The 27362-nt window shown below is 50.6% G+C and overlaps 2 protein-coding genes across 2 annotated transcripts in view; one reads left to right on the forward strand and one right to left on the reverse strand.

Moving 5' to 3' along the window:
• XPO7 (exportin 7) overlaps positions 1–20778 on the reverse strand; it is a 50319-nt gene extending 29541 nt beyond the window's left edge. The window contains exons 1-4 of the mRNA XM_075523478.1: positions 20676–20778; positions 3084–3230; positions 1319–1412; positions 288–454 (exon numbers count right to left, since the gene is read on the reverse strand). Coding sequence (XP_075379593.1) covers positions 288–454; positions 1319–1412; positions 3084–3230; positions 20676–20693 — 426 coding nt within the window. The 5' untranslated portion in view covers positions 20694–20778. The remainder of the gene's footprint in view (positions 1–287; positions 455–1318; positions 1413–3083; positions 3231–20675) is intronic.
• Positions 20779–22951: 2173 nt separating this feature from the next.
• DOK2 (docking protein 2) lies at positions 22952–26663 on the forward strand. The gene is made up of 5 exons (XM_075523657.1): positions 22952–23138; positions 24431–24727; positions 24869–24977; positions 25391–25572; positions 25644–26663. The coding sequence occupies exons 1-5, from the start codon at positions 23076–23078 to the stop codon at positions 26544–26546; spliced, it is 1554 nt and encodes a 517-aa protein (XP_075379772.1). The 5' UTR covers positions 22952–23075; the 3' UTR covers positions 26547–26663.
• Positions 26664–27362: the final 699 nt, after the last annotated feature.

The raw sequence follows: 27362 nt of genomic DNA on the forward strand, positions 1-27362 counted from the left end.
AAGCTTGAAAGAAGAATTGTGCAACTGGAACGCTAAAAGATGTGTCTTACCATTGAATACTAATGGTGGCAGTTGCCAGAAATAAATCCCTGCCCCACCAAACCTGACATTATAAAAACTGGCCTGTCCTGCCAGTTGTCAGCTGAGTAACCTTGGTAGTCACTATTCAATCAACGAATGCACAGATGAAAGACTGGACAGAGGATACTAAGGTGCAAAACAATAACTGAAAATGCATGGGCTTTCAAATCCCACAAGGTGTGTATTGGTCTTACAAAAAATCTGACCTGTAAAAACCTTGTGACATCTGTGATCACGTTCCTGAAGACGTATTCATCCTTCTGACAGTCAAACCAGCCCAACTTTGTGATCCTGGCATATAACTGGATTAGTGCTTGCGTGACAAACGTTGCCAGCTTTGGCCTAGTGGCAAGGTAGTTGAGCACATAGTTCCCTGAAACACAGAGAAGAGGTGTACCTGTAGACAAAAACTCGGCAGACAGAACTGAGACGGTAACGCTGATAGGAAAAAACATCTTTTTGAAAGCTGTTTAAAAAAACCCACCACAGTAGTGGGTTAGATACAAATGTTGACCTTTTACTCGTGCCTTTAACATACTAAAGCTGCAGAACAGATCTGGAAAGTGGTTAGAGACAGGCCGGAGTTCCTCCCCACAAGCCTAACTCGTTTTGTATTATCAGATTAAGTCCAATCCTCTGGAAGCACGTGTAAATAGCAAGAAAACCTGAAAATATTTCAAGACCTTTCCTCAGGGATGATCATCTACCACATCATTTGTAAAAAAAGAAAGCAGACTGAATGGCATTCAGACTCTTTCCTCGGAGGAAAGGAAGTATCAGCCATTCTCCAGAAAAGAGCACTGTGACAGACCGACTGCTCCCTTAGGAAATAGTCTAAATGATATTTCAGAGACCCATAAAGGATTTTCGGTTTTGAAAGCATGTCCTCAGAAGAGGCAAGCGCCATGCATATTTTATACTCCAAAAGAAATTTATCAAATGCAACTGGTTTCTTCACAAGACCACAGAGTTGTCATTCCCTTTCATCTGGAAAAATTCTGTATATTTAACCTTGAACTCTGTTAGCTAATGATATAGGTGACGATGCCTATATCTGGGTAGAGAAATGTTTCTTTGCCTTTTGGGCATCCTGTACCTTAGGATGGATCATCCTGTACCTTAGGATGCCTAAACTGCAAAGCACAGGAGTTTGCAGAAAACCTCCCATCCGTGGATGAAAGTCCAAACGACAAACATTCACATTAGTTTGGTTAGAAAAATTAAGTCTTGTACTTACGAATATCTATTCGTTGTTCCAATGGTAAAGGGTTGTTTGTGCGTGACACGAGTTTTGTAAGGCATGTAGCTGCCAATAACTGGGAGTAGGATGACTGTAAAGAAAAAAAAAAAAAACCAACACAAACAGAAGTTTACCGCACACTTCAGAAGATCAAGCAGCAATGCGAATTGCTCTCTGGAAATTTGAGTTTAAAGCATTAATTTAATTGGTAAGTCTAAATACTTTACATAGCATTTATTCTATGTTTTTATAGACACTAAAGTAAACCAAATACTCGAAGAAAGTGTTTAAGAAAGAAAGGAAAAGCTTTTAAAGAGTGGAAGACAACGGAACTGCCACTGAAGGCAGAAGTAAAACTGCAGACATAGTCAAACTGCACGAAGTTACCTTAAACGCTATGCCTGAAAAAGACAATTAGCCCTCTGAGCCACAGGAGTACGTTACTATGCATTAAGAAGCATTTACAACTTCCACTTGATTACTAAATACAGGTTAAAATGTATTTCTTACAGAAGAGCACACAGACCACTGAACTGTAATCTAATTCAGGGACACAAATGATGGCATTCAACCACCTAAAACCCCTGGCTGCACCCAATTCCATAAATTACAGCCAGGGAAATGACAAGCATTTTGCATGCTAATTTCTGTAATATATAGTACTGTGGAAAGCTTAGTATTCGAGATGCAGGAAACCTATTTATTCCAACATTCCCAAGGACAGTCAGGTATAAAGTGACTCAGATCCCAGACTGAACAAAAAACCCCACAACCCTCTGGCAAGGGTCAGAGAGGCAGTGGATCACATGCACAGAATGAAACTGGGCTTTAGGAACGTTGCTTAAAAAAAAAAATATATATATATTTGTCTTCAAGTAAACCAGTTACTAGTTCCCATGAGAAGAGCTTCAAATCAGTTTGTTTTGAATTCACTGGACTTCAAATTTAACAAAAAGTTAAATAATTTGCTTTGTGTAAGTTTGCTAAGCCTGTTAAGTGTCACTCTTCTCCCCCTCCTCCTGGAGGATTTACAACAGGCTGTTTAATGTTTCCTATTTTTGTGAACAAGGCTCCAATCTGATAAGATATGAAAGCTGGATGCACATTCTGCCAAAAGTCAAATCTTGCAAGATCATGTGGCAAAGCCATTTTAAACATTATTTGTGCCAATACAAAGCAGAAACCAAATGGCCACTTAAAAAGAAGAAAGCTAAAAAAGTCAGGCAGGATTTACCGCTGGCATATTTTACATCCTTTCTGTAACACTAATTCTAAAGCACATGATCTCATTTTCCCTGTTTTAAACTGCTGGATTATTAAGACAACACTATAGCAGGGGCAATTTTCCAAGGAAACATTCCAGAAGAAACACTGCTGGTTTTATCCCCTATGAACCTCTGTGCCCACACCATTTTCTCCCCAAAGCCTATAGAGAAGGCAGTGGTTCCCACAGCCTATGAAATACCACTGCCATAATAATGTTTTCAACTTAAAGCTTGGCATGTCTGGGTGGTAGCCTGTGAAGAATGCAGCAAGGCCCACAAGCCATTAGAATTGACAACCATTTGTAGTAACCACTGCAGCAGCATAATTAGCCATCAGAGCCAACGCTTTTTTTGGCATAGGCTGCCAACAAATTGAGATACATGAGAGTGTACTGGGTATGCAACATAAACACTGCATACCAGACCTTGGGGCTATTTCCCTTATCAATGCCCAAAATACCAAGATACATTTTGGACAATTATATTGTTTGACATACACTCCCTCTTTCTAGAAGAAGCTGGCACTTGCTCAGGCAGTCTGGACTGTTGGTGAACTCAACCAAGGCTTTCTCTGCCTGGAGCCGTGTCGCAGTGTCTGTGGTCTCATACAGCTGCTTGCACAGGTTCTCTAGCTGGGCTAGGCTCTGGAACAAAGGAAAACAAATCAATTAGAAACAGGAGGTTTTACAGTTTAGTTATGCAGCAGTTTAACCCAGGTTATATGTAGGTACACACACACACATATATATAACTTCACTGTTTGCGCAAAGGAAGGAAAACGCTCAACTCCTAGTTTGTTCTTCCACCAACTAAATGCATTTAACTTACTAAATCACCTGTACAGAAATTTCACAGCTACCTCTTACACCTGACAAAGTACCATGTCACCTCCCCACTTTCACCTTTTTTTACCTGAACTCGGGCACTCACTCCCACGGTCAGCGCTCACCCAGCCTGAATGCACTGCGCCGTGCAGCTGATGAGGTCTGGAAAACCTCTTACAGCTTGTGCTGTAAGGGCAATAATCCCAACCTGCCCATTTTAAATAGCGAAAAACATTCTCACATCTAGCTTTGATGTTACACAGTGTCAAATCCCTCACAAACTTGGTTTATATTCCCTTTGCAGGGCACCGTAACAGACTTCAGCATCCCAGGATGCTGGAAGGATCTCATGTTAAATCTTCGACACTACACATGCCAAAAATACCTAAAGCAGAACAGAGCAAATGAAGAATGGGATGGGTGCCTTTGAGCGGCGTCTCTGTGAACGCGTTTGAAGGGAAATAAAACTACCAGGCAGACTCTGTGTGCTCAAACAACTGGAAAATATTTGCCATAAACTGTGATCCAGGCAGATGGTTTCCCCCAGTGAAATCTTAGGTGTCCTAGTTTAAAAGTGGCTTCACAGATGGATATAAATATTCCCTCAGGTTCTTACTACTAGATTAATACGCAGGTATTTTCAACTGCTTTAGGGCTACATTCTAGGTTTCTAGGGGTAAATCATTACAAGAATACCATAATTTTTGTGCTTTTGTGCATTTGTAAAAAGAAGGATAGCATCAGTCGCCTAATTTATTTTTGGAGGAGAGATTGTTATGCAAACGCCGAGTTACCGACAGGGTCAGCTGACGGATTCACGCACCACATCAGTGCACAGCTGAACACTTTCTTATACACAAGCGCAGCAATTCCACCCCAAAAGTACACAGAAGGTTTTGATGCTCTGTTGCAGAGATGATCATCAGATAAGACGGTGTTAGAAGAAACACAGAGAAGGACCCTCTGCAAAAATTCTCTTCCCTTGTACCATATTCCAGAGCTGATTTTTTTTTTTTAAATAACAACCTCATGGAAAATGTTGCCCTGACAGCTTCACTAGGTTAGAGGAATTAGAGAACTTTGCCAAGTACCAGACAGCAGTTCAACATACAGTTTTGTTTTTAAGAAAGCCAAAACCCAAAGACTTAAGCTGTACACCGAAAATCCTCAAAAACCTAGGATGAATAGAAACCATTATTAACCATAAACTATTATAAGCCATATCAACTACGGTTAAGCATTTGTCAGTACCTGTCATTTCTCACCACAAATCCACTTTCAGTTATTTAAAATCAGGTGGCAAAGTCTACATACAGGAAGGTGCCTGTTTATGTGTATCATCTTCAGCCCAAGGACAAAATACCATTTCCTCCAAATCCCCAAAATCCTTGCGACCATTTATCCATTTGAAAAGCTACCACGACCCTTCGGGCCACGTGTGTACGACAGACCGAATCCTTGGGAAGTGGCTCAGCCCAGCTCCACCACCCCGGTGGGACAGCGATCAGTTGCAGCCCATGGTCCCACACCGAACCGATGAACGCTGATCTAGAGAGTATGGTTTACAATTTTTTTTGGGAAAAAAAAAGTACCTATTTTTTAAAAGTTTTACATCACCGTGCATTAATTCTTCGAGAAGCTCAGGAATGGGGTTTCCCTACAGTCAGCTTTCTTCACACCTCCAAGAAACACTAATTCCCTGCGACTCTTTGGGACTCGGTGGCAATCACCGTGGCTCCTTCACCGTGGCTCCTTTTGTGCGATACTTGCCATGACAAAACACCCTTGTTTATGTACAGTGCAGGATCCGTACCAGCCGCCTTCCAGATTACAGTTAGTTAACTCCCTCGGAGCCAGAGGAAACACACGATCTCCGGGACCCAAACAAAACAACTCCAAAAAGCCAACCACACCAACTGAATAGCCTGTCTGCTGCCCAAGAGATATGGCACACAAGGTCACCGTTAAATGCCCCGTTAACGACACTGCGGTCATTAAAGCACAGTTTTCCTGTGGGGGGGGAAAAAAAAAAAATCACACACATAGAAAAGCTAGTGCAAATTATTCAGGAGTGTGAATCCAGCAACTCAATGGAGAATAAAAGAGCACTGTATTCACGTTAGATTAAGCCAAGCATCCACACTAGGTTTTAAGCTTATTTTTAATATCTCATCTCTTATTGTGCAGTGTCAGCTGACTCAAGTGTCCCTGTCCAGACAATCCTCAAGTTAAAGTTCACTCCGTACATCTTCCTCATGGTATCCCCAGACACACAGCTGCAGAGGGGGCTGTGGGATGGAGCATATTTTGGGGCACAGTACCAAAGCCTACGAGGGCAACTCAGAGGGAAAGCTGTATCCAAACTTGGAAGTTTTTATCCATTATTTCAAGTTTGTGAATGGTCATTTTATTTTTAATTTAATGTGCTCAAATATCTGAAAAAAACACATTCATGATAAGCTGTAATCTGACCAAATAAATTTATCTGATGAAAACCTTTATGCATAATTTTTAGGATTGTCTCAGTAATAAACTTCTTTCCTCCTTTTGTGCCCTGACTCGATTATCTGTCACACAGGCAGAGAGCAGTTGAGCTGCCCTGATACTGCATTCCAAGTCTGCAGCGTTAAGTTTTCAGCACATTTTAATATTGCCATGATGAGGGCAGTGCAGTTCCCCTCCTCTCTGGCGACGGGGTAGAAATCAGGCTAGCCTTACTCCAGCACCCAGCTTTGAAAGTCAGAGATGTTTGGGCATTAGGGGTAGCAAGGTGGGGATTATTCCACTACAGACACCAGGCAATATCGCCTTTTTCAACCAAGATAAAAAAACCCACCACATTTAGTATAACGATTATGCAGGGCAAGAGCTCTGCATATTCTAGATAAGGACTGAAGCATGAGACAGCAGAGTATTTGAAACAGGGAGACACTCTGGCATCCCGCTAGCGCTGCACACGTGGGCTGCGTTACAGGATGGAAAGGTATCTGGCCGGTGAGCCGAGAAGAAAAATAGCACTAAAGGCACAACTACACCTAACCAAAACTTGTGTTCATCGCTCCTTTGAGAACGAACAGCTCCAAAAACTCTTTGTAAAAAGAAGAAACCAGTTCTTTGCACCTAGGGAAGGCAAGGAGGTGTCAATGAGGGCTCAGGGTAGCAGGGACCGACAGGGACTCTGCAGCCGCGGGGCAGCAGTTGGGATGGCATTTTAGGAGAAGAACTGCTGAGTCACGGGAGACAGCCCCAAGTGTCAAACACCTCCTCCCTTGCCGGCTCCCAGCCTTCCGAATTGCTCTTATCTGCTCCTTGCAGGACTGCACTGAAATCCCAGCGTTCTTCTACAGTTGCACATACCATACTCTATTAACACATACTAGTACGCCCGAAGTACTTTACGCAGTAACAAAACCCCCCCCACGTGGTCCAATTTCTCTCATACGTGGCACTATGAAGGCTAAATGACAACCTGAAACACCGGTTGTCTCCCAGCTAGGAGTATGTGTCTTAACTGCATACTGAAAAGCCTGAACTGCCACCATCACATAACCACCTCTCGACTCCAAGCTCAGCATAGACGATGATCACTTCACTTTTCCTCCTATGTTCACACACTTTTTTTCCCCTCCAAAGCCAAAACCCAAACAATGCCTATGTTTTTCCCTCCAATAAAGTGTGATGATTAACGCCTGTTAATGGAAATCTGCATCCTCTCTCCATGTTCTTCTAAATCCAGCTTCCAGGCATGACATCTCATTATGTCACTGTCTACAAGCTTTAGACAATTTTTTTTGCAAACAGAAGTTGAATAAGTTTGTGTCCCTAGGAAAACACAAATAAAACCAGTATCATATTTTCGATCGATCTCCCCGAACTGAAGTTCAGCCCTACACTGCAAAGCACCGGAGGATAACGCAACACACCCTACGACTGACTCCAACGCCACTGTTTTGTATGCAGTACAACAGCATTTTGCCAACAAGGGAAAGTATATTTATCAGAAACCAGCAAACTTGACAAATGATTAGCAAAGCTTTCACTCCCCTTCCCTCCCAACAGAGACAAGCTCCGAGGGAAGTTTTGCTGCAGACCAACATCCCACAGAGAGTCGGGGGGGGGGGGCTCCTTTCCACCGGAGCCTGCATGGAGTGAAGCTCTCTCCACCACGGGCTGCACAACCCTGAGCAGGAATTGCCAATCCATCAGCCTGATATGAACTTTGCATCGTGTTATTGCTTATTTCTGTAATAATATCAAACACTGAGAAGAAATGAGTTTTTCTCTGTACGTGGCACCCCCTTTGTACAATCTTGGCCTCAGATGTATGTCCACTGAGAGCAGCTGTGAAGCTCAAAACATGGGAAGAAACCCCAACCTATCAATCTCATTTATAGTACAAGCTACAAATAAAAGTCATCACTGTTCAGTGTTTTCCCCATGGTGAAGATAAACAACGTGTGATCATCTTTAAAATGATAAATACTACAAGGAAAGTAACAGCTACCTAAAAGGAGTCCCTGGGGGATGGCTGTGGAATTGATCCTATATTACACGGTTGCTTAAGCAACGCTTTTTACATCCAAGGGCTGCAATAAGCTCTAGGCAGGTTTAGTTCAATAGAGTTTGACTTCGCCACGCTGACAGTTCCCATTTCAGAAAATTGAGGAAACGCATGCTGTGCTCGGCGTACTCAAGATGGCAGAGCCAGAAAGTAAGCAGGAGTGTACACAGCCAGCCCCGAACGCTCGGGGGGAGCAGGCATCAATAACCCCACAGATTCAGACATCTAAACTGAAGTATTTGGCTTAACAAGATCAATCCAAACTTTTCTGCTGCCCCGTGGTTCTTATCCTGAAGGATATGCGTTGCTGCAAATCCTCCAGGCACACATTGTTTCCAAGACATTCCTTCCTCCTGCCTTATGGTTACTGACTCCCTGAGCCAGAGATCCTGCAACATGTTTAATACAGTTATTTTTGTCCCAAGCACATTCATCCATTTTAATATCCCCCAACTCATTCCCCCATATGTTATAATCAAAGTCAGGCTTTGCAAGCGCCAGGCAACTGCAGGGCAGGCACTGAGATGTTCGTGTCTTTGCTCGCTATGAGCGTGCAACAGGCCCCAGAAGAAGAGTTACCCGTGTACCTCCAGGATGTGGCATCATGGCGGTGGGAAGAGACCATCATCTGTTTTTCCTTTCGCTTGAACATTTTACGTCTAAGGAATATCGATTTCTGTATCTGTCAGTAAACATGCACACCCCTAGCACGCATGGTGTTAAAGCAAGCAATGCGAGATGCAGTGCACGCTTCTCTAACGCAGCACCTGAAACCTTGCGTTCAGTCCTGTGCTGGCACCGGGCATCAGAGCTGCACAGCCTGTGTCAGCTTCTGCCCTTCAAAGCTGGAGACATTAGCTAGCTTTCCTCAATTACTCACCGACTTTACAGCAAAACAGGCAGGAAGAAGATGCAGCACGCAGTCAGGGCTCCGAAACACTGCGTTTTAACAAATGCAACCGTGCAATGAAGACGCATCGCAGCAGTCAAAGGGCCCTGGTGTTTTAAGCGACTAAGTCTCAAAGAATGCCTCAGGTCACTTGATGGATGTCAGGTATTTCAACCAAAAATAAAAAAGCTTTTAAGCTGAACGATGCAACTATTAACTGCCAAGGACCAGGATGATGCACTTCATAAGTACTCATAGCTGTAAAAATCAAGGTCTCATGGCTCATCACCCTCATTTGTTAAGAGAATCTGAACAACAAATTGCCCATTTCCATTTACCCTACTAATAACAGAGAAAGCAAACCTACCTACACCCCTCCAGCACATCTCAAAATTATTTATTGCAGTAGCATTTGCAGGCACCTCCCTGCATCTCTCGGGGAATCAATAAAGAGCTCTCATTTCTTTCTCCAAGATGAATGGTCTTCAAGCCCAGACGGAACAGGGCTGCCTTCAGGATTCAGCCCTGCCATTTTACTGCACAACACTTTCGAGCAACTCCGCACACCGCCCCACAGAAACACTTCAAATGAACAGTAACACTTCCCATAACTTAGTACTGACATCATATAACCTCGCACGTTACACAGGGCAGTTTCTATCCCAAAGAGCTTAAAGAGGAGGAACGTGATACCCTTAGTGGGTGGTGAAACCGTTGACAAACTCTTCAATATTCTAGTTGGGTGCAAATAAATACTAGTGCATAATTTTGTCAAGGCTTAGCTCTAAAGGACAGCCATTTGCTTAGCTATCTGCTAAGAAATGAGACAAAAGACAAGGTAATGTTTGGCTTTCTAACACAGGGCACGTCTTAAGCAAACAGTCCTGAAGCTAATTATACCTCGGAGGCCAGCAGCAGTGAGAACAGATCGAGGGCTAAAGTCTCCAAAAGAAACCTCCACATTTCTGCGTCATCAGGACTTCCAGATGCTAGCAGAATCCATATGCATATACCAACAGTCACAGAATAAATTAAAAAGAAGTTTGACAACGCATGAGATTTATTTATTTTTTTTTAAGAATGAAACAGATGCAGCGAAAATGGGAATCATCCCTGCTTTTGATGCTGGCCAGCTGGAAGTGTTTATTTCACCTTGACTGTGTTCTGGGTTTGCACTTTTTTCACACAGCACCCAAGTCTGATATCATGCACAACCTGAACTGCTAATGGGAAGGTCTGACTCCCATGGAAAAATGGTCACATACCTCTTATCTTCTCTGAACACTACATGTAATTGTGCAGCGTTACTCACCTGAATGCATAATTCAGTTAGAAGAGGAGTTTGTTATAGAACAAACAGGAAAAGTAAAACAACAACAGAGATACAATGGCCCAAGGCACCCAGCTTCTGGAGTGGACAGGGATTAGACCATCAATGGAGGAAAAAGCAGGCAGGCTGGGAAGATACACAGGGCTGTAAACTATGGCAGCTATTTCTTGCATAGGAAGTCTGCCGGCCATACTTGAGGAAAGGTGAAGTTGAAAAAAATCCACTTGTCTTATTTAAAAAAAAAAAAAAAAAAAATCTTTAGAAGTTAGCTAATTTCTGGAACAATAAATCACATCCTGTTTTGAAGAAACTGCCTCTGTACCACGACAGATTTCTATTAAACTTCAGGCAACCACTCCTGAGTTCAATCCCCACTGATGCTGTTGAAGTAGTAATGAGAGATCCCCGGTGATGTAATACCTAGGAATGAATGAATTACCGAATTCTACCCCAAGAAAGGCCTCCCTCCCAGCAGGACGACTCAGCAGGGCCCTAAGCAAGGACCGCAGCACGACTGGCCTGGTAGCTGCAGCAAGCAGGTGCTCCTCCACTTCTGAGAATAAAAAAGGAGAGGCTGGAGCAGCACCAACACCTTTGCTACAACAATGGGAGAATGAGTCACTCCTGTTTCTCTTCACCTTTTTATTTATATGCCACAGCTAATATACTGCTTCAGCAATCACACACTTCTAACCTCTCTTTTTTCAGAGCGGAATGTTCCTCATGCATCTGAGGGCTTTTCATCTGGCAAAGGTTGGCCATTTCCTAACGAGCAGCAACCAGGAAATTAGGAAACAGCAAGCACAACACACACGGGACCAACACAGGGCTGGATACACGGAGATGGGAAATCTGCAATCATTTGGATGAGCCAAACCTCTCAAAATCTCTTCTACCTGTTGAGAACAACTACTGAATATATTATAAAGAGAAAGGAGTCCTGCCATGCAAATCAGCATTCCCCATTTCAGTAGTGTGGGCACACAGTCCGGGTAGGTGCCAAGGTCACTGCATTCCCCGCAGCAGGCAGAAATGTTTTTCGTATTATTAGGATTAACAGTACAACCCAGATACCCCTAGGTGTGAACACAGTTCTACAGAACAAACAGAATCGGACTTTGGGTATTTAGTCTGAAAGACACTTCTGACACTTTATTTTGTTATTTTGGAAGGTTATTTGGTTGTTTTGGAAGGAGACAGCCTATGTTTTGTGGCTCAAAACTAGAAAATCAGGCAACAGGCACCACAGTTCTTTGCCTGTGCAGGTCTCTAAGGTACGGACAGATCCAAAGCAGTGCCACCACAGGATGTGAGCAGGAGCTGAAGACATGGAACAACGTTCTTCTCTAAACGGTACTGTTAGCATTATGGGGGATTATTTTTGATTTGTTTAGATAGCAGGATAACCCCTGCGGGGTGCCACTTCGGAGCACCACACAAAAACCAGTAACACGCCTTCTATTCTTCTGATAGTTTTAACCACGTAATATTTTTTCTTTGAACTCCAGGAAGAACAGCTCATTTACAAAATGAGCTGAATGAACTGAAAATTGCTTTTGAGGTCATAGATCCCCCTGCTTGCTTTGCATTTGGTGAAGAGGAGGGGAAAAAAAATAGTCTTCAGCATTGCCTCATCCCACCACATTCAGGACCCAGAACAGAAGGTAAGGAGTCTCATGGCAGATACCAGAGCCTAGGGAGAAAAACTAAGGCAACTGCACTACTGGGCAAGCTAATTGCAGTAAAGCAAGCTGGCTTTCAGATTTATGGGTCTCATCTTCTCTAATAGAGATAACAGACAACTTTCAGGGCACTAGCTTTGCAGAACAAGCCACCTTCAGATGCAACGATCAAAGCACTGCAAGCAGTAAGTGTTTTACCCCAATGGGAATCAACTACTAAAAAACCCCAACAACTCAAAACCAAGCCCCACACACCGACAGGTCTGCAACCAGCCATACAGCATGTGAATTTGGTTGAGACACAAAGCTGTGCTCCAAGATGATGGTTCAGGAGAAGACAGAAGCCTGCCAAATACCCCAAAAACTCTGGAGGCACCTCTGATCATACAAAATACTAAAGCTACTACAGGACTGCTCAAAATTCACCATCCAGAAACAGCAAAATAATCCAAGTACTGCAAATCACCTTCAACTTACTGGTTAAACTAGAGTCGGCTACAAACATTATCAAGTGCTGGAAGAGAAACAACAGAATTAGTATTTTCCAGTACGACGTCCTTGGACTATAACTCCTGTAATCACCATGTTCACAAACACTCTGAACTGGTGATACAAGGGCTCAGCGCTTTCAAATGGGAATTCAACCAAAACACTTAGATGATACAGCAGTAACATCCCTGTCCAATGGGAATATAGTAAACAGAGAATAATTAAGTCAGAATGATGGGCTGTGGAATAAGCCATGTAAAAGGTGCGTTCAAGAACCCTACATTACAGAAAGTGCCACTGCAGGATAGACATAAATCCTCTGCAGATCTGGAGTTGTGAGTCCACAGGGTACACGGATGCAGAGCTCATTTTACTGGCAATAGATAAAAAGGATGGAAAGGGCTGAAAGATGATCCTGAAGTGGAGGTGTTTAGCAGAAAAGTGGTGGCTATTCCTTTTATAAACTGATCTTACAACACATGAGAAAAAACCAGTTTGTTGATAATCCTGCTACAAGATAAAGTGACTGAATGACGCATTTCTCAACTAAGAAAAGTCTTTCTGATGATCTTACCTAATTGGTGATCAGACTTCTTGGACACTAGGTATACAGACTAGAGCATGACAGCTTGCATGAGCTGCAGAAAATAGTACGTCAGCTGGGACAGGAATTCTGACCCTTTCCTTGCAATAGCAGGAGTCCTCACTGCTGAGACCACAAAGGCCAAAAGGTGTTAAAACATTTGGATTTCTAGATCACCTGCTTTTGTGAATTTGACTCCTCAGACCCATCAGATTCAGTTCAAGCTAAATGGCTGAGGATCGCTCTCTCCCTCCCAATATATTCTCCTACCTCAAGAGACAGGACTCCAAAGCTACAAACAAACCTGGACGAGAGCAGGTTAAAGCCTGTTCTCCATTGCTGAGTTACAAGGCCAGAGCCCATTTCAGCTATAAACAGAGATACAATGTTAATGAGCAGCACAGAAACATGCATGAAACACTTCACAACCTTTGTGCCTTATACATCATTTTAATATCCCTAGAACAACGTTATTTTAAATCCTACAGCTGGAAGGAAAAAGGCAATTATCAGTGCCAGACAGTCCAGGCCCTTCAGATTTCTGTGTGGCTGCCCAACGGCTGTAAGGGTGTCAAAATACCAAGTCACCTTGCACTTGTGTGCCACGAGCATAAGGAGAGCAGCAACAGCGGTGGTGCTGATCAGTCACCACAATCCGAGACAAGTATGGGTGCTGTGCCAACCAGGCACGGAATAAAAACAATACAAATTAAATAAACAGAAAAGAAAGCAATTGCTACTAGCCCTACTTCCACTTCCTGCTGCCTGGCTATACCGATACATACACATGATAGATATTCTTTCTGACCTGCCAAAGTGGGAAAGAAATCTTCAACGCATCCCCATTCAGATTTGGGAAAAAAAATTAAAAAATAATCAAAAAATTCTCCTTTTACAGAATTCATCCAGTAACCAGAAGTTCCCCATTACAAGAAATCAAATTAAGATACAATTCAAACTAGCAAAGTACTCAGCTGAAACAGGCAGGTAAGGACACAGTTTGCCTGCCTGATTCTTGTAAATACCTTCTTGTTTGATTTTCTTGTTCTTGTGTTATTAATAATTATACAAGAATACTGAACAATACGTTAAAAGGAGAACTGTAAACTTTAATTTAAAAAGTTCAGCTAGAAACCCACAATTACACTTTAAACTACCAAAATGCTGCAAGCAGAAAGAAGTGCTCTTACACTACGTCCGCAGTTCAAATGATCTCAAACAAGGGAAAAGGGGAGAAGACAGTCTGTTAAAAGATGAAACGTGTTTTTATCTTCTAGTGCTAAAACATAACTTTTTACTCTCGAGCTGGGTGTTGATTTACATGCAAGACCAGGTAAGTCTTGATAAGCCAGACAGCCCCACGAGCACACAGCGTAATGTTTAACCAGTGCTGCTGCTCCAGCTACTGCAGCGTGATACACAACGCGGCGTGCAGGGACGTCCTGGCACGGTGCTCTCCTCTGCCCCGTGCCCACCTACAGCACGGGCAAAATTGCAAAAGACGCAGCCAGACCAGCTATAAACAACAGGAGAACACATTACACAGTGCAATCACTGGCCAATTGCACCCAAAAATAGTTTAAACTGTCAAAGAGCTGCTAAAAATTACTTCTCGTTCACAGCACTCAACTGAGGCATGCTATTTTTCTGAAGTGCAGCACATATTTCAGCCTGGAGAACTACTTCTGATTTCCACAGCAGGACAACAGGCAAGGGGAGAAGGAAGAGAAGGATCAGACTATCAAAGCACATTTATAATGGAGATCTTACATCACCCGATATTCAAAGTATGCCACCAGTAAGATGTCAAGCACCAGAGCGTGAAGCTGATGTTTTATCCTGACCACACCAGGGCAACGAGCTTCCCGCTGGCAAACCATTACCGGAGTTAGCAGGGACCACGAATAAACTTCACATTTTGCCCTTAATGAGAAACAAAAGCAAAAATGTCAAGCTTCTGCCGAGATATTTTCTGGGTGGTTTAACAACTTTCCTACAACAGTACCTTTTACTAGTTTGTTAGAACGAACACATGCTAAAAATAACCACCAAGAACACCACCATCGTCAACAACTGCATGCATGAGGCCACACCAACCACCAATTCAGCGAGTGACAGATCCTTATGGTCTGGTTCAACTTTGAAGGTGTAAGAAGCATTTAATTAAAACTCTTCCCTCTAAGGAGGCCTAAGTCCTATATTCCTTGCACAATCAAGAACAGGGAGAATCCAAAGCAAGCCAGAAAGGACCTACCGCCTGCTAATTGCCCAGTCAGTGGGCTCTGACCTATGGCTATCAGAGATGGGAAGGCTGTGAACAACACCTTACCGTGTTAACACCTTAGTGTGTTTGACTCCTACATTTCCCAGAGGTCACACCAACCAGGCTTGACTGGAAAACTAAAAAAAATTGCAGGTAGTCTTTCCCAAGACTGCAAACCCACTACTGAGAAAAAGCCAGCTGTGCCAAAGTTAGATGAGCAAAGAAATAACAAAACCTTTCTTGCAAATCAAAGCTGAAGATGCGCAGAGAGCTTCACAGGGGCCAGGTGGTACCAGCACTGCTATTGCACAAAAGGCCAAAGCTGCACCAGCACAATTACGTTGGAAAAAATGAGAGTAACCTCAGACATAGATAACACTGGTTACTCTTACAAAAAACCCTAGATACTTGCAACTAAGCCACACAACTGTATCACTGGGAAAGCATCGCAAACTATTCATAAATGCCTTCTTGAAACCACAGCTTAGAAGCAGGAAGACAAAAATGACATTTTTGCAGGCAATTTTAAGTAGTAAAAATGTAACTTCCTGAACTTTGCTTTAGTAGGCCTGAGCCCTATAGACTCATAAAACACCACTGCACTGCCCAAAACCAAGGGCAATGAGACATTATTAACAGTAATAAAGTTCTTGAGCTACAGAGCATTCAGTGTTCTCTTAAAATGATTAAAATGAACAAATCCTCCTTAATTGTATTAGCCTTGGCTACCCAAGGAAACATAGCTCAGTTGCTAGAACAGGGAGAAGGGACCAGCCATCTGACAGCATGCTCGCAGCCCTGACCTGGCCACTCCACTCCTCTCTGCCCTTCTTCTACTGTTGTAGCAGGCACCCAGCTCACGCCCAACCGAGCTCTGCCTTCCCCCTTTGTGATACAGAAGTTCTGAGATCTTCAGGTGAACCATTACAGATGGGATCATAACCTAAACACAGAGTAGCTCCAGCTCACTGAATTCAGTGACAACATCTCCCACAGGCTTCAATGAGGCCAGGATTTCGCCCTGAGCCCGTCTCTCGGCAGGCTGCTAATGAGTGTGAAAACCTACAACGAAGCCACTGCGTTCTCCTTTCCCATCTGGGCTGCTTCAAAACACCATCATCTGGAGGAGAGGCACAGTGGGCCGGGTCTGCTGCCCGTGGCTATGTATTGGACACCTTACCTGCTACCTAAGGGACCTCCAAAGTACGCTCTAGATGTCGGCTGGGTGCAGGGAATAAACTGCTGGTGGTGGAGTCCCCAGAGCTGAAAAGGAGCGTCCACTTTTTTTTACGTCAAAGTTTGGCTGCAGAGATCTTAAGATACTGAACTGCAACTCTATACCTCCCACCTTTCAGCTGAAATCCAACTCTGAACACCTTCTGCAACTTTGATGCTGAGCATCCAAACAGCACAGTTTAAAAAAAAAAGTATATAACTTAAAAAAAAAAGCCTCATTTGCAAAAGAAATGCTGCCAGCTGTATTTTTAGTTGAACCAGTGTTTCCCCCTCCCCAGGTCCAGAGCACTCCCTTGGGCTATTCTGAGATAAACCCAAGTCCTTAATTAGAGCTTTCAGCGAGTCCAATGACACACGGAAGGTAAAAGCTTGAACTAAAACAAACGAAAAAGTATTCTAAGCAATTTGTAGTTGGGCAGCAGGCTACATCGTGACTCTTTTACCAAGCAAGTGCAAGGTTACCGAGATATCAAATGGGAAACACGCATCTCAGTCTCCACGGTTTCCTCTGCAGCAAGCTGAATGTTATAGATTTCTAGAGCCAAATTAGATTTTGTGTTTGAGCCAAAGCAACGTCCTTTAGAATACAGAAACACAGAAGAAAAAAAAAATTTGGGTCCTATTAGGGATGGAGAAGGAATTGCCCTAGGAAATAGTCTCAAAAAACCAAATTGTGTCCCCCTCAGTACATGAGTACAGCACAAAGGAGCCTCCAACACCGGTGAGAAAATCCCTGCGTCCTTCCTCACACTCACACGGTGCGACCCATTTCTGCGAATTACCAACACGTGGTGGATGTGACACAAGAACACCTACCCAAACACACTTTTATATGATTTTTTTTTTTTTCCCCACTGAGCTTCCTCCACACATGTATTGAGATGAAAGCAGTCACTTCTGTCTGCAGCCCACCCGGTACACCTGGAGGCTCCAGCCGAATTGAATCTGCACAAACACACAACTGCTCCAAAGATGGAAGTTTTCCAGCTTGGAGCAAAGCGCTGTCAGCTCATTTAACAGTTAAAAAGACAGAAAACTCAGTGCCAATCTCTGGGATTTGAAAAACCCAGTCCTGAACCTAAAACCACATAGCGTGGAAGCAAAAAAAGGGATGCAATTTCCTTTCTACATGCCAGATTTCTTATTTTTCTGTTACAAGTGGCCATCTCAGCACCCACCTTGTTACCTCTCACTGGCCCAAACTCCTTTCATCTCAACTTGGAGTCAAGCACTGAGAACAGGCAATAATAAACATAGAAGTGACAACAATTCTTAGTCAGTGCAATGATTTTTTTTAAATTGAAGACAAATGAAACATTCAATATAGAAAGTCACAGAATTCATCATCATCCTACAACAAACGTTCTCCCACAGGAATATTCACATTCAGTAAGTGCATCCCATTTTAGGACAGCAGCATGGGAAACATCTAAGGGGCCAGGAAAGCAGAAGAAAAACAAAGATGACACAAATCTGTTTCCAAGAGGGGGGGGGGGGAAAAGGGGAAGGGGACTCCTGTTTGCCCGCAAAACTAATTGTAATAACATCCTCACTACTTTCCTCTGTCTCTACTGTGAGCGAGTTTAAGTGATGCTTACAAGACTTGCAACAGACAGAAACATTAATTCAAAACAAGGTCATATGAGCTTTTTGAGAAGTGGAAAAGTTGGTGTACAGCAATTTGCTTTAAGACCGTAGGACTTCTTTTCAGCCACACAAAATCATCTGATTCTCTCTGCTCCTGTATCAGTATCACTGCATCCTTTGTTTCCAGACGCTGAACAGTCCCCCCTTGAAGAGCTGCTCGACAGGAAAGCACCACAGCCAGCTCTGACTACACAATTCCCACCAACAAAGCTGGTGGGCTCACTCACTATTTGCATAATGTCTATTTTTTAAAGATGAGAACATGACATTCTCTTTCATTACGGCTTTAAAAGTTTGTCTTTATCCTTACTGTTGCTCCACATTGTAAAGTAAATAACTTCAGCACAGATGCAGCCTATAAATAATGTTTTTGTGTTTGATCACGTATTAGCACACCAGGTAGAGCTCCGGGAAGTTCCACTGTGAAGATGTAACACCCAAACCAAAGCTCTCATGAAGCAGCAGCAAGACTTTACTAACCTGTTAAACTCTGCACAGCTTTTGACAGCCAGTATTTATTTGCAAATCCCTGCTCCCATTAAAACAGGACCAACTCCCACAGCATATGCCATAAAAACAACTCTCTCAATTATTCACACTGATAGTCAACATCTCCCCGCGACGCTGGATAACTCAATAACCGTTCTGTTAAATGAACATGATGTTTGCTAGGGGAGTCTGTGCAATTTAGCTCAAATCTTATGTCCAAAAGACTGGCGTTTCAGCCACGGGAAGACCTCTCATCAAAAATTTAATCTATTAATAAAACCCACTACTTCCTCCAGCCACAAAAATCCACAATTGGTTTTGAAGGGAACCTCGCGCTCTCCTTTCTGAAGGAAAGCTCCTCAGAGCTACCACCTAATGCCTTCACCTGGAGCAGAGAGGAAAAAAAAGAGACAATAAAAAGCAAGCAACCCCATCCAGTTACAGCACGTGCCAATTTTGTTAGCTATATTTGTCCTGTACAGGAACTGCACCAAGCTGCAGGTGCCTTAACCATATTTGCAAATCAGTTTTTCTCCGAGTGGAACATCTTCCAGGCCTCTGACGTTAAACTTTAACTAAGCAAGTCGAACACAGCAATTGCAACCCTGTTCTTACGGCTCAAACTTCCATTTGCTCAATTCAATATTTAACAAAGAAAAGCAGGGTACGAAGCAGAGTTTTAAAGCAACAAGAGCAGCCGTTTCACCCGCCTTCAGTGTCAAACCACAGGGTCGCCAGCTAAGTTTGAAAGGTAGGGCTCGACTCACGGCAAACAAATTCAGAGTTTCTTCAGTAAATTTAGAGCCTGTGAATTGTTTAATAATGCAGTAATTCCTCTCCTCCCCTGAGATTACCCAAGAGACGTTTGCCAGCAACCTTGCCAGACAACCTGAGAGCTGCACGGCTCTGTTCTAAGTTAATAAACTGCTCACCCTTGTGGTTCACAAGGGTATCATGTGAAGAAGATATTTATTTAAAAGTTGCATAGATAATATGTAACTACCAGCGTCATTACAGTTTAGCCAGTCTTTTGGACACCACGCAAATCCTGTGCAAGTTCAACTAAAATATTATGCAAAAAAACCTCACAGTTTCCCCAGCGCTACCTATTTTTAATTTTTCTGTCAGCGACAGCACCGACTCTCGGTTTTCCATCCTACCACGCAAGCCTGACTTGGTTAAAGCCACCGTCACCTTTGATTTGCCTCCCGGCTCCTGTCCACGACAATAACGCGCTTATCCACACAGGGTTTTGTTTTTAACGCCAACCAAAACAGTCTACCTAAACGCCAAGTCTCCCTCGCAGCTGGAAAACAAAACAAACACGGCTGGGAAAAGCAAGGATGCAAACCCCAAAGCTGGGGCGAGGGACGGCGGCTGCAGGGCCCAGGCTCCCGCAAAGACACCGGGAGAGGGCCGGTACAGACGGGGCTTGGGCAGCGGGGGGTGCTGGAGCGGAGCCGGCTGTTCGTTTCCAAGCCAGGGGGGGATTCGAGGTTCCTTTCCCCAAACGTTTGCTACCGGCGTTGCTAGAAAACTCCACAGCGGCGGCGGGAGGAGGCAAAGGCCGCTCGGCCGGTAAACACCGGCGGCTGCAGCCGCCCTCCCCCGGTGAAGTCTCCCTCCCGGCGGCCCTTCGCCCCGGGGAGGCCGGGCCGGGCCCGGCGGTGACACATGTCAAAGCCTGGAGCCGTTCGGGGCTCGCCGGCAAACACGGCCCGGGGCGGGGCGGGGGGAGCCGCGCCGCCGGCCCAGCAAGGCCGCTCGCCCCCGCGCCCACCGTGCCAGTGCCCGCGCCCGCCCGCCGCCCGGCCCACACGCGGCGGAAGGCCGGGACCGCGGGAGGGGTGGTGGTGGGGGGGGCGGGCAAACGGGGAGCCACGGCGGCGGCGGCGGCGGCACCTCCGCCGCGCCGCGGGGCCTGCGGGCCCGCTGCCACCCCCAGCCGCGCCGGGCCTCACCGGGCCTGGCCTCGCCGGGCCGGGCCTACCCGCGCCGCCGCCGAGGCCCGGCCCCGCGGCAGGCCGGCCGGGCGGGGAGGGGAGGCACGTCCCGCCCGGCCCCACGGGCGGCCCCGCGGCGTGGCCCCCCCTCACCTGCACATGATCCGCCATTTTGCTCCATTCATGCTCCGCTCCCTCCGCCTCCGCCGGGCCCGGCACGCGCCCGCCCCCCCCCGCCCGCGCGCACGCGCGACGGCCCCCGCCGCCCACCGCGCCTGCGCCGACCGCCCGCCCCGCCCCCGCCGACGGCGCGCGCCGCGCCACGCCCCCCCGCCCCGCCCCGCCGCGCGCCCTCTGCGGCGCAGGTGACGTCACGACGGCGGCGACGCAGCGGAGGGAGGGGCGGGCTTTGTTGACATGGCGCTTAAAGGGGCCGCGCGTCCCCCGCTTCCAGAGGCCCCGGTGACTCGCACCAGTGCTCCCAGTGCCCGGCACCGGTGGCCCCCGTTACCCCAGGCAGGGAGAAGCCTCGTGCCCCAGCGGCCCCTGCACCGGTGCTCCCGGTGTCCTGCAGCCACGTCCCTGCGCCCAGTTCCCTGCACCAGTGGCCTCCAGTTACCCCAGCCCAGCACCACCGCCCCAGCAGCCTCTGCTCCAGTGCTCCCAGTTACCCCAGCCCCTGCACCAGTGCTGCCAGCTACCCCAGCTCCTGCACCAGTGCTCCCAGTTACCCCAGCCAGGGACAAACCTCGTGCCCCAGCAGCCCCTGCACCGGTGCTCCCAGTTACCCCAGCCCCTGCACCAGTGCTCCCAGTTACCCCAGCCCCTACACCAGTGCTCCCAGCTACCCCAGCCCCTACACCAGTGCTCCCAGCTACCACAGCCCCTACACCAGTGCTCCCAGTTACCCCAGCCCCTGCACCAGTGCTCCCAGCTACCCCAGCTCCTGCACCAGTGCTCCCAGCTACCCCAGCCCCTACACCAGTGCTCCCAGTTACCCTAACCCCTGCACCAGTGCTCCCAGCTACCCCAGCCCCTACACCAGTGCTCCCAGTTACCCCAGCCCCTGCACCAGTGCTCCCAGCTACCCCAGCCCCTGCACCAGTGCTCCCAGTTACCCCAGCCCCTACACCAGTGCTCCCAGCTACCCCAGCTCCTGCACCAGTGCTCCCAGTTACCCCAGCCAGGGACAAACCTCGTGCCCCAGCAGCCTCTGCTCCAGTGCTCCCAGTTACCCCAGCCCCTACACCAGTGCTCCCAGCTACCCCAGCCCCTGCACCAGTGCTCCCAGCTACCCCAGCCCCTACACCAGTGCTCCCAGTTACCCCAGCCAGGGACAAACCTCGTGCCCCAGCAGCCTCTGCTCCAGTGCTCCCAGTTACCCCAGCCCCTACACCAGTGCTCCCAGCTACCCCAGCCCCTGCACCAGTGCTCCCAGCTACCCCAGCCCCTACACCAGTGCTCCCAGTTACCCCAGCCAGGGACAAACCTCGTGCCCCAGCAGCCTCTGCTCCAGTGCTCCCAGCTACCCCAGCCCCTACACCAGTGCTCCCAGCTACCCCAGCCCCTACACCAGTGCTCCCAGCTACCCCAGCCCCTGCACCAGTGCTCCCAGTTACCCCAGCTAGGGACACACCTCACGCTCCGCCAGCCCTGCCCAGCGCCGAGGCGGCAGCCGGGGCCGTGTGGTGGTGGCTCAGCCTCGGCGCTGCCGGCCCAGCTCCCGGCCGGGCACCCCAGCCCCAGCACCCTTGGGTGCTCCTTGGCAACGGGCGAGCCCTGCGCGGGGGGGGGGGGGCTGCGGACACGGGGGCCTCTCCTGGCCTGAGGATGAAGCCTGAGGGGCCCGTGGGTGCCCAGCGCTGCCGGGTCCCCTGCGCCAAGGGCTGTGGTGCTCCAGGTCCCCCCACGGCTGCACCCCGCCGTGCTCCACCAGCCCGGCGCCCCGTCCAGCCCCTGCCATCCCTGTCCCCGTCCCCGTCCCTGTCCCCATCCCCCAGGTCTGGCCACCAAACGACACCCCGGCGCTGCCCGCAGCCTCAACCCTCTTCCTCCCTCCTCTGCGTCACGCTGTCGTCTTCCCCAGCTCGCCCCCTCACCCACGCCCCAGCTGCATCGTGGCCAGTTTCAGGGCCGGGGGCTGCGCCGCCCTTACTGGGAACGCTGGTTTGGGCTGGGATGGTGGGTGATGCCCGGGAGCAGGCAGATCAGCAGAGCTGGAGGGGTCGTTACCCCAATGAGGAAGCCCTCAGAGCTGCCTCTGGACCCATTTCACAGATGAGGAAACCGAGGCACGGCTGTGGCGGGGTTGCCCGGCACCGGCTGCCCTTTATGGTAAGCTCACAGGCGCAGGAAGCCAGAGCCCGCGCCGCGTGAGCGTAGGAAACAGAAGAAGCCCGACCGCACGTCACATGCTGAGACAGCACGACCTGGCGCGACGGCAGCGCTGCGGCGGGACAGGGGCGCGCGGCCGGGCCGGGACCCCCCCGGAGCTGTGGGGCAGGGGGGGCCGACGGCGGAGGGGCAGCGCAGGAGGATGCTGGTGGCTGGAGGATGGAGGAGGCGGTGGTGAAGCAGGGCGTGCTCTACCTCCAGCTGCAGCAGACCTTTGGGAAGGTGAGGAGGTGGCGGGGGGCTGCTGGGTCCCCGAGGAAGACCCACGGGGGGGGGGCGGGGGGCTCGGCTGGGCTGGGTACGGGGGTACGAGGGGGGGGTTGCATCCGAAGGGGATGGGATGCTCCCACCCGTTGGCTCCCCAACCGCCCATCGGCTCCCTGCCGGCACGTCGGGCAGGTGGGGACGGGCAGGGGGACAGAAGGTGCTGGGGACACATTGCAAAGAGAAGCCCCCCCCCCCCCCGCCCCCCACCCTGCCGGACCACCCCAGCGGAGGCTCTGCAAAGCCGAACCAGAGCCACGGCACGAACGGCTGCAACCCCCGGAGCCTCGTTGCTTCAGCGGCTGATAACAGCTGGGGTTTAGCAATGGCTCCTGCCGGCGCTGCTCTTGTGCAAGAAGGGGAAGGAGCCGCCTGGGCGTCCCCGGCTCCACGCCCGGGCAGGAGGCCGAGCCGAATCTTGCTTCCCATGGCCACCCTCCGCAGGGGCTCAAAATGCCGCGGGCAGGGTGGGTGGGAGGCACGGCAGAGCAGGCAGGGCGGCAGGCAGGGCGGCAGGCAGGGCATCGCCGTCCTGCAGCGAGGCAGCCGCCACATCGATGCCTGCAATGGCGGAGGACGGGGCAGAGGCCACCCCCAAGGCGGGTCCCAGAAACACGCCCTGTCAAAAAGGTGCTGCGTTTCGGCAAAGCCTGCCAGGCCCGGCGGGTCCCCGGTGCAGGGAGCCTCCATGGAGGATGCTCTGATTTCGGTGCAAGACTTCCTCTCCTGCCGCTTCCTCTCCTGCCGCTTCCCCTCCGCCACCGCCTCCCACACACGATGTGCCGTGGATTGCTGCCTCCTCAGAGGGCGAGTCGGGAATCGCTTCAAAAGTTGGTGTTTTCGGGAAAGACGGAGCAAACGAGGACCCGAAAGTCCTTCGGCAGCGGGTGGCCGTCGGCGTGGCTTTTGGGTACCGTGGGGTGGGGGAGGCGTGGGATGGACCCCGGTGCCGGGTGAGGCTGGGATGCTGCCGGTGCCCTTCCTGGCTGGGCAAGCCTTGCCGCAGGCTGCCGGCTATGCCGTGTGTGGGGATGCTTTTCCCCACGCTGCCCAGTTTATCTCACCCCCTGCTTTGGCCAGCCCGCCTGGGCGAGGGTGCAAAACCCTGCCCGGACCCTGGAGGGGTTCGCTCCGATGTTCTGCCCCAGGCTCGTGCATGATCCTAAGGGGACGAAAACTCCTGGAACAGTGAAAGCAGAGCTGGCTGATGCTGGGTTTATCACTCCTCTCACTGCTTCTCCCCACGGCAGAAATGGAGGAAGTTCTGGGGCGTCTTGTACCGGGAAAGCTCCTGCTCCACCGCCCGCCTGGAGCTCTTCGAGGGCTCGGCACCGCCGGCCGCCGAGAAGCTGCGGAAAGGCGAGGGCAGCAAGCGGCTGGTCAAGCTGAGCGACTGCGTGCATGTGGCAGAGGCCAGCGGCGATGCCGGCTGCCCCAAGGAGACCGTCCCCTTCCTACTGGAGACCACCGACAAGCGGTACCTCCTGGCCGCTGATGGCACCGAGGCGGCCAGCTGGATCCAGAAGCTGTGCGAGCTGGCCTTCCCGGTACGCGCTGGGCAGGGATAACCGGGGCACGGGAGAGAGAGCAGGATCCGTACGGGGGAATCCTGGGAGTTTGCTGCCATGGGGGAGGCTGGGGGGATGCCGTGCCCTGCCCTCGCTCACCCGCTCCTCTTCCCCGGGCAGAGGAGCAGAGAGGAGCAGGCAGCAGGCAAGGACAGCCAGCAGAGCTCGCTGGGCACCGACAGCGAATTCTCCATGGAGGAAAACTCCCTTTACAGCTCCCGGGGCAAAGGTAGGCGCCGGGAGGTGGGGAAGGTGCCGTGGAGCTGGGTTTGCTTGCAGGGGAGGTAGCGCATGTCCCGCAGCATCTCATCACCCCCCCTTCCCGAGGAACCTCGGCCGCTTTTGCACCAGGGAGCAGCCCCTGCTGCGACTACGTGCAGGCAGCGCGGTGGAAAGTCTCCTCCTGAAATAGCCTCTTCCTGCTCTGTGGTTTGGCAGGGCTGGGTTTTGCTGTGCTATCAGGCTGCTCCTGCACGGCCGGAGCCCTTGAGCCCTTATCGGCCGGACGCCGCTTCCCCACAGCCCCGGCTGCGGGCAGTCACGAGCCCCGCAGCTCCTCTCTGGTGGGAGATGCGGCTCTGCTCTTGCGGCGAGGAGCTCTGCTCCTTGCACGTGTCAAATGCCACCCTCCTCCATCCCCAGGTGGCTTGGAGCGGGCGTTCGAGGTGACAGTGAGGGCCACCGAGTCCTCTGAGCGCTGCCGGCTCTGGGGCCGGTGCATCCTGCAAGCCGGCAAGGAGGCGCTGGAGCTGCGCGATTTCCAGACCTTGGAGATCCTCTACAGCTGGCCCTACCACTTCCTGCGGCGCTTTGGGCGGGATAAGGTAAGTGGGGTCTGGGAAGGGTGGGCTGGCGGTGGGCTGCGGCATGGGGACCTGATCCTGTCCCTCCCCAGGTGACTTTCTCCTTCGAGGCTGGCCGGCGCTGCGCATCGGGAGAAGGCAACTTTGAGTTTGAGACCAGGCAAGGCAACGAGATCTTCCAGGCGATCGAGTCGGCCATCAATGTGCACCGGGGCCGGGGGGCCGAGGAACCGCGGTGGGGTGGCCCTGGGGACGATGCCCCCCGGCCGCTCGGCCACGCCAAGACGCCCAGCTGGGCGCAGGGGCACGAGGAGCCCGGTGGCACCAAGTGCCCCTCGCTGGAGCCCACCTGGGAGGGGAAGGTGCCGAAAGCCAAGCTGGCGATGCCCTCCAGCAGCTGCCCCGGGACCAGGGAGCCGTCGGGTGCCTTCCTGCCCTCCCGTGGTGCCCACTGCCCCTACACCGAGCCCTGCACCTCCCTCCGGCGGGGAAACCCCCCGGTGCTGGAGAAGGGCTGGAGGCAGGATGCTGCAGCCAAGGCAGCCACCGAATCAGAGTACGCCACACCCTTCGACACCATCGCCAAGATTTCCGTGGCTCACAAGTTCAGCAGCTTGATCCCTTGCCCCGATGAGGTCCCCGACCCCCTCTACGACAGCATCAGGGAGGCGGGGGGGCAAGCGGGCAAGCAGCCCCCGCTGCGCCCCACCGCCACCAAGTCCTACCACATCTATGACGAGCCCGAAGGTGTATCTGCCCACACCGTCTACGACGAGCCCGAGGAGGTGAAGGGAGAGGCGTGGAGGCTGCAGGCCACCCCGGAGGAGCCCGCCGGGCACGAGTACCCCTACGACCCGCAGCGGGATGACTACGCAGTGCCCAAGAGACCCGTCCCTCTCCGGCAGCCCTTCCTGCTGCAGGGCAAGGAGTGGCTGGGGGACACCGAGTACGACAACGTGGCCCTCAAGTTTGCAAAGAAGAAGAACGTGCAGTGAGCGGGATGGGGAAGGAGAGGAGGAGAGGGGACCCCCCCCGTCCCGTCCCGTCCCGCGGCTGGCAGGTCCCCCCCCCCGCCCCAGCCAGCCACCCCCCCACCCCCAGGCAGAGCTGAGACCCCCCCCGGCTCAGCGCACCCATGGCTGGAGGGGCGAAGCGCTCCCCTCCGCCCGGGCATCCCTCCGGAGCGGCGGGGCACATCTGGCCAGCTGCGGGGCCGGCAGCCGGGACGCGCCCGCTGGAGGGCAGTGCGCGCCCGCCGTACGGGCAGGGCGGGCAGCGGCCGGGCAGGGGGCCCTCCCGCAGCCCCTCCGCTGCTCCGCTCCGGCCTGTCCAGCACCCCCGCCTCGCACCCCGCAGCCTCGGGGGGCTCCTGCGGACCGAACCCCAAGCCCAGCTCAGCTCCTCGCCCAGGCAAACTTTGGGAACCCCAGCTCTGAGTGCCACGGACTCCCCCCCCCCCCCCCGCACATCCCTAGGGATGCGTGTCCCACCCCGCGAGATGCAGCCGGATGATGCGCGGCCCCGGGGTGCTCAGTCCACGCTACAAGGGCTGGCGATGCACACCCCAGGGATGCACACCCTGGTGATGCACACCCCCGGGGATGCACACCCCGGCCATGCACACCCCAGGGATGCACACCCCTGGCCATGCACGCCCTGGCCATGCACACCCTGGCCATGCACACCCCGGCCATGCACACCCCCAGGGATGCACACCCCGGCCATGCACACCCTGGTGATGCACACCCTGGCCATGCACGCCCTGGCCATGCACACCCCCGGGGATGCACACCCTGGCCATGCACACCCTG

The sequence above is a fragment of the Mycteria americana genome, chromosome 23 (assembly GCF_035582795.1).
Source record: "Mycteria americana isolate JAX WOST 10 ecotype Jacksonville Zoo and Gardens chromosome 23, USCA_MyAme_1.0, whole genome shotgun sequence".
NCBI classification, from domain to species: domain Eukaryota; kingdom Metazoa; phylum Chordata; class Aves; order Ciconiiformes; family Ciconiidae; genus Mycteria; species Mycteria americana.